The sequence below is a fragment of the Acyrthosiphon pisum genome, chromosome A3, assembly GCF_005508785.2.
Source record: "Acyrthosiphon pisum isolate AL4f chromosome A3, pea_aphid_22Mar2018_4r6ur, whole genome shotgun sequence".
Classification (NCBI taxonomy): Eukaryota; Metazoa; Arthropoda; class Insecta; order Hemiptera; family Aphididae; genus Acyrthosiphon; species Acyrthosiphon pisum.
In genome coordinates this window covers 9,759,611-9,767,778 of record NC_042496.1, presented here as the reverse complement: position 1 = coordinate 9,767,778, position 8,168 = coordinate 9,759,611, and the positions used below count along the sequence as shown (strand labels likewise).

Below are 8,168 nucleotides of genomic sequence, written 5' to 3'. Positions count from 1 at the left end.
TCATGCAAAACACACAAAGTCCAAAAACATGAATCAGCTTTTGCAATTTTTTCAAACTTTAAATGTATACCATATGTAACCAAATTTTTTTCTTTCTTTTTTTAATTGAGTTTCCCTTAAGGGAAGTAGCTGTTTATGAGTAGTAGTAAATAATATGACACTGTGAAATTTATAGTTCTTATTATTGTTAAAATACAAATTTCTAAGTCGATTTTTGGACTTAGTGTACTTTGCATGCACGGGGACGATATTATACAATGAAATAATTATTTCATGCAATTTTAAAACACATCATTTAATTTGTGCACATTATCTTAAATGTTTATTAAAATACCAGTAGGTATCTATTGAGTAAAAATTTTAAGACAAAACATTTTTATTTATAGTTCCACTATGGTTTGGAAGGTTATCTATAAGTATACAGTACAGAAAATTTAAATATTCTTATTCCCTTTTTTGTACGATTTTTTTTATGATTTAGTGGGATAAAATCAATAATGTTGGGAAAGTCGATCTCAAGTAGATATGATGACAAATTTTAATCTGTTTTTAGAATTCTTATCGCTTCACTAGATCAATCAGTACGTTGGAATGAAAACATGTCTGAATTCCTATGTTTTACATGGATTAGATAAAAACGGATAATCACAACTTCCAATCCCCATAACACAAATTGAAAAACACTTAAAGCTAATTAAGTGATAATTTCATTATTGCTTACTATAATTTAGCCACCCACCCAAATAAACCCTTTCACCACACCTCTGATCACAAGTGTGGAAAAATTGAAATTATTGGTTTGTACACATTACTGCATTAAAAATACTTTAAACATTTTTAAGTAGTTATATAGAACAAAAAATATTTAGAATAATAATTATTTAATGAATAGAGAGTACTCTTTTTCTACCCTTCAGTGGTAAACTAATTAGCATTGTCTGTGGTTATCTTATTTAATATTCGTTGATAGGTCTCTCTCTCTAATTTAACAAAACTATATAGGAAAATAATTATTTTATTTATTATTAACAGTTATTAAGAAAAGTAATTACATGATCTGTCAGTTTGCATCACCAGTAGAAATTGTAGACATTCATAAACAACCAGAGGTACATAGAATAAATAATAGTGTTACTTTGTTTCCAGTTAAAAAATACTATTCAGTTGGTTTTATTTTCAGGCTGTTGTTTTGGAAGGAAAATATTGGAAAAGAAAATTTAATGCAGTGACTGCAGAATACAAAAAATGGAGATTATTTTATCGAAGTTTACTGCAAAATGGATTCAAAGAAAGACAAAAATTAGTAATTATTAAAACAATATCACCATTATTATATATTATATATATTATATTTGAAAATGAATAATAAGTAGTAGGCTGTGGGTACCTATATTAGTATACGTATAAAATTCATATTTTTTTTTTATAAGATAATAATTTTATACATTTTTCTAATCAATCAATACTCACAATAAAACTTACCATTAACAATCAAAATAAAACTTAATCCTTTCATTGCCACTGACGCATATATTCCTCGATGACAATTAATTACATTGATAGCCCATTGACACATGTGCCATTCACTGCCTTATATTAAAATCTGATACTTGACAAAAAAAAAAAGAAAAAATGTTGATAAATAAGTTATATTTCCAAAACCATTTAGCAATTTATATTGACTAATTACTCAGGTTTGATAAATGTGAGAAACCTTGGCAGTATAATTAAAAAAAGTTTATAACTAATTAGCAAATTAAATATTATTTAATTTTTATTTTTTGCTAATAATTATTAATTTTGGGGAATTAATTGAATAGATTGAAAAAAATCTAAAATTAAAAAAAAAAAATTCTTGACCTGGCTATAGTATAATTCAAGTGCTTAACAAAGAAAAGGTTAAATAATATACTTTTAGTATACTTATATTGTTCCTTCAAAAATACCTGTTTACTTTCTCAATACATTTTTAAAAAAAGATAAGAATTTGCATTAACAGTTATTGTTAATTATAATAATTATAATAATGATGTTGAATAAATTGAATAAACTTTTATTATTAAGTGACAAGTGTACACGTTGTTAATATTCATATAAGTATTGTTCAGTGTTATTCTACTTATATTACATAAAAAAAAAAAAAGATTAAACCCGTATCGAAACCATAAGGTAAAAACTAAGCATACTAATAAAAGTGTTTAAATTCATTACATTTAAAACATGTGGTAAATAAACATAAAACATTTTCTAGAGGATAAATAAAAAAAATATCATTTATATTTTAAATTATTTTATAGTAAATATTACAATTTGTTTATATATTTATGAGTACCTTCAGTGGCGGCGATCTTTTTAAAATGCGGTCGGACAAATAAAATGTAGCCAACCAGCCACATTTAAAAAAAAAAGAGGTCGGGCCATGGTCCGACATTAGCATAGACTTTGGCGCCACTGAGTACCTACTAGTTTTACTAAGATGATTTTCAAATATATTGTAGTGAGGAAGATTTATTTTAGAAAGTATTTAAGAACTGATGGGTTTAGATATGTAGTTTTCTAAATTTCTAGTAGATATATGATAAACATTAGTTCAATTTAAATATATAATAGTGCACACCTATTTTTAAGCAAATCTTGACTTTGAACGTTTTTATTATACTTTAATATTTATTATGTAATTTTTTTAGTTGAATGAATTTTTAGAATGGCAACAAAACAATTGTGATATAAGAATTGATGATGATTATATGAATTTTATAAGCGATACACTTTTTTCAACAGTGACCTCAAATTCTCGCATATTTGAATTTCCAAATGCCAGAGAAGGTATGTAAATATTTTATAACATAATATATTTATATAGTGTAACAATCTTATAAAATTTTATAATTGATGAATTAGACTAATTCAGATTTAAAATCATAATTATTATAATCACATAATATAATACAAAAATTTCCGTAACTTATTTAAATACAAAATCTTAAAATATATTTATATCATAATCTTTAGATGTGTTTTGTATATAACTAAATATTTAATGAGGTTATGTTGTGTCATCTATAATATATACATGGTTAATTAATTTTGTGTTGTTTCAAATGTTTATTGTAAAGATAAGTTTCTAAATATATGAGCTGTTAGGATAAGCCATAGCTGTAGTCATTAGATAAGATTTATATTATTGGGGATTTATGTATTATATTATATAAGTGTTGATTGACTGATCTAGCAAACATATTAATTTGTAGTTTATTTGCTAAATAAACCATTACTTTCCATTTATAATTATTAATCAAAATATGTTTTAAAAAATTACTATTACTTCAGGTGAAATACTTTTAAAAATATAGTTTTTTTTTCCAAATACATTTAATTTATTGGGTTTAAAGTACAATGTAATAGAACTTTTTTCTTTAAAACAAATGTAATTTAATAAATTATCACAAACATCATTTATTGAGGTTTATAAATTATAATTGTCAATATACCTAATAAATAATAAATCATTAAAAATAAATAAAATTTATGGATTCAACAGTCTTGTGATGTTAATTGATTAAAACTTCTTTCACTTTTCTGGTTAGGGTCTAATATTAATTAATTTAAATAATCTTTAAAATTAAAATTTATACTCAAAAAATAACCACTTGTTATTCAAAATATAAAATCATATTATGCTAATTAAAATGTAATCTTTGACATTGGTGATATTTTTGTTTTTGTTTATGTCTCTGAACCTTTGTGCTCCTGAAAAGGGGCAAAGGTGATACTGTATATCAAATATTAAACTTGTATATTATAGACTATAGTAGAACTTACATTAACTGTACTATAATAAACTTAAAAATGTATTGTGATAAAGATTGTATACAATCATTAAATTATTTTTCTAATACCAATTTATGAATTTATTAGATAAATTAGTATGATAATGTTTATGATTTATACAGAATATACCTTAATTTATTTGAGGTAGATAAGTTAATTTAAAATATGATTTTTGTTGATCCATTGTATTTTATTTAGTAGGTGTCTAATATATTTATAAATATTTTAAGTATAAAATAGGAATTTGTCCAAATTAAATATTTAGCACAGATAAAAAATAATTCATTCAGATCTCTTTCTACAATACTTGTCAATAAACTTAAGGGGATTCGATACCATGATTTTCTGTTTTTGTCTAACACACGCACAAGTATTTTAGATGTGTTTTTTGCCAAACATATCAATTATTAGATAAGAATTCTGAAAATAGATTTGAATTTTTCGTCAAGTCTACTTGAAATTGACTTTCCACATTTTTGATATTATCCCACAAATTCCTAAAAATTTCATATTAAAAAAGAGTATTTAAAAATTGTTGTATTTCAATTTTCGAAGAAGTTAAAATAACAAATGTGGGAAAGTTGATTTCAAGTAGACTTGACGACAAATTCAAATCTGTTTTAAAAATTCTTATCACTTCATTAGATCAATTGGTATGTTTGGCAAAAAACACGTTTAAAATACTATGTCGCGCGTGTGTTAGACAAAAACAGAAGATCACGGTTTTGACAAACAATTGAAAATTTCATAAAATATTATAGAATATAGATAAATTTAAATTTTTAATGTTATTTAGATAATTTTATTTTAAAGCCCAACCCTTATTATATCACTTAAATAAAATGCCTCACATTTGTCGTTTTTCTTATTTTCTTTGACTTTTCGTAAACTTATTATATATAGGTATCAAGAAGAGGTCTTTCTGTATATGCAATCACTTATTTTTCATTTAGGCATTTTTTACAAATTTTTAATATTTTGTGTATGATCCCAATGACAGGGTTAGGAATTAGTCCCAAACTCCAAAGTTTCGGAAAAACTGTGAATTGTGTTTACAACTTTGTTAAATGTGAATTTGACTTTCCTATATCGACACTCAAATTCATATTTGGTTATATTTTAGTAAGCACAAAATTAGAATTTGTAAATACGGCTAACTCTTATTAAATTAATAATAAAAATAATATAATCATTATACATTTTAGTATATATTTTAGTATATTTTACTTAGTAATAACTAATAAGTAATAATAAACATTGGACTATAATGAAAAAAAAAAATAATTTAAATAAAGTCTGTTATTAGTCATTATATTATTATTAGTGAATATTAACAAACTCATATTAATTATGTAAATATTATTGTAAGACAGATTACTGATTAGTACTTATACTGAGTAGTACCATTAATTTCAGAATATACAAAGTAACTAGTATATTCTAAAATCAGTCTTGGGTAAAATACTTTTGAAAAGTATTTGGAATAAATACTCAAATACTTATGAAAAATAGTATTCCGCATATGTATTCAAATACTTGATAAATATGAAACGATACCAGTTATAATTTTGATATTGTATGATATTAATAGATATTATTGATTTCAAATTTCCAACTCATAAAATATAAATTTTGTATTTTTGTTTTAAATCAAATGCAAGGGAATAACATTCAAATCGAACAATTTAATTTTCATACTATAAAAGTATTCAGAATACATCCCAAAATACTTTTGGAAATAGTATTCTAAGAGTATTCGGAATACTAACCAAGACTGTCTAAAATCAATGGCAGTACATACTACATACAATATACACAACAGTTATTATAATGGTTATAAAAATTTTACATAATTGATTAACTCATGCCTTCTTGCTGCTTTATTCAAATAAGAACATTACAATTTATAGCTATATAATTAAATTGTACATATTTTTCATAATAATATGTCTCAATGTTGATCATTATGATATTATAGTGATTCAAGTTTTAAACATCAGTGATATTAAACTTTGGTGCATTTAATATTATTGGAGTAACTATAAAAAATGTCTTTAAGTATTATTAGTATTTGGCATCTGCAACTATTATAGTATTATGATAATAATTAATATTATTGATATATTTGCAAATTGGCAATTATTATAATATAATGATTGAAATTAAAATTGTCACAATTATATATTATGTCATATCATATAATTAAACCCACTTAATCACGAAAAGTGGACACCAATTTTTATTATTATTGCAATAACATTTTTATACTATTTTGTAATTTGAAATTTGAATTTAAAACTAGTAGATACTATTACTCATAAATTATCATTTGGGGGGGGGGGGGGAGCAGGGCTCAGGCCCTTGGCCTTGCGTTTTTTGCTTACATTTGGAAGCCTCACGTTTTAAAAAAGTGGTAAAATTGGTTTGAAAATTGGTTTTTGCCCTGGGCTTCTCAAATCCTAAGAATGGTTTTGTCATTATCATACATTTTATGAATAAACTATAAAGTGAGTTTTATCATAATTCATAGTAATAAACTAATAATCAATAAATAATATAATAAATTAAGTATCTATGTACGCAAAACAAAGTTAACTAATGTTGATAGTTTGAATTTTCAAAAACTCGACATTTTTTACCACGTAAAACGTCAAAATGGTTTTCCACTGCCTCACTCACATTTGTACTTTCTAAATAAGTTAAAATTGATCTCATAATACATTTTTATCATGTAATATTTGTGTTGTGTCAACTACAAATTTAAACTTTATAGACATAGGCGTGTTCAAACTTTGGTGGCCGATGGGGTACAACAAATTTTTAAATTGTGAGACCTATTTTTTTTAGACATGAAAAAACGGTCATTTTTTATGTTGCAAAATTCACATTGGTAGGAATATTTTTCAATTATGATCAAAAAGTATAACAATTGTCAAAACAATAAAAATACTTTTTTTCCCAGCCATTATACAAGGTAAACAACATACAAATTGTAAAACTATTAACTAATTAGCAATAAATATTTTGAGTTTCTGATAAAATTTAAATTATTTTAATAAGTTGTAAAATATCTAAACGCAGTTTTGAAATGAAAATCGGTAATTGGCTATTTTCAGCTGATAAAACCATATTATCACAGGTTAGATAAAATTTTATCACAGCGCAAGACCTGGCAAATGGGCACAACAGTTACTGTACCATGTTATGTAGTTATAAAGAATTGATGAACATAATATTATATGATTATATAATCATTAATTAATAAATGCTGAACTAAAAAATTTACAATTAATCAAAATCTATAGGTACTGCACCGCACGACTCTTTTTTTATCCTGGCATGATTTTGTTGGGGGCACAGTCTGCCCGGGGGGGGGGGCATTGCCCACCCGGCCCCTCCCGTAAGCACGCGTATGTTCATAGATTTGATTCAAATGTAGGTATCATATTATATTAGGAAGAGGGTTATGCAGTATGCTTGAAGATATTTGAATTCAACTTTTTTCTAGTCTATACTCTGTAGAGTTCCAACAAGAGACCGCATTGCGGTCCGAGGAAAATTGGTTCTACTGATCATTCCTGCATGACACCCAGCCACAGTGGCGTATTTAGGAATTTTGATAGGGGGGGGGGATGAAATATATAATAGGTAATAGGTACACTCAATAAATACGAATATAATATACATTTTTAAAATCCTCTAACTTGTTGGATCAAGGTGAAATAAGAATTAACACAAATTGTATAGTACCTAATAGCATTTATTATAAATTCATACTAACGACAATCCCGTGTTTAATACGATAAACAAAAAAAAATAGTTATAATACAAAATCCTGTTTTCTATTTTTTTGGATGCTCAGTTCATCGATAAGCTTATCTGGCATGATTATTGTATTGACCGGTGACATGCAAATAAAGCCAACACCCGTATGTGTTGTATTCGTCTTACACAAGCACGACATAGCAAATTGTCGTTCACTATTCTCAATAGTGTGCTATTGGTTTTGATGGCGATAGGGTGAAATTACCTATTATCAAAATTTTAGTTAAGAACATTATCTGGGTCTAAGCGTGGGCGATTTTTTAATATTTTAATTTTCAAGCGAGATATGAGCATTTTTAATTTTTGATATTTCACATACCCTTATTTTTCTCAAAAATGAAAATATCGAAAAATCGCCCCCTCTAAGACCCAAATAATTTTCTTTCCTAAAAGTTTGATAATAGGTTGATTCACTCTAGTATCAAAACTAACAGCTCACTATTCAGAATAGTGAACGACAATTTCCTATGTCGTGCGTGTGTAAGACAGAAAACACACGCGGGTGTAGCGTC

General features: G+C 25.5%; 1 protein-coding gene across 4 annotated transcripts in view; it reads left to right on the top strand.

Moving 5' to 3' along the window:
- LOC100168071 (carbohydrate-responsive element-binding protein) overlaps window positions 1-8,168 on the top strand; it is a 25,455-nt gene that overhangs the window by 4,456 nt on the left and 12,831 nt on the right. For 3 of the 4 annotated variants that reach the window (XM_008184309.3, XM_001950196.5, XM_008184310.3), the window contains 3 exons: window positions 1,033-1,109; window positions 1,181-1,303; window positions 2,688-2,826. In XM_008184309.3, coding sequence (XP_008182531.1) covers window positions 1,033-1,109; window positions 1,181-1,303; window positions 2,688-2,826 — 339 coding nt within the window. The remainder of the gene's footprint in view (window positions 1-1,032; window positions 1,110-1,180; window positions 1,304-2,687; window positions 2,827-8,168) is intronic. The other variant, XM_029491598.1, reaches the window with a different exon arrangement.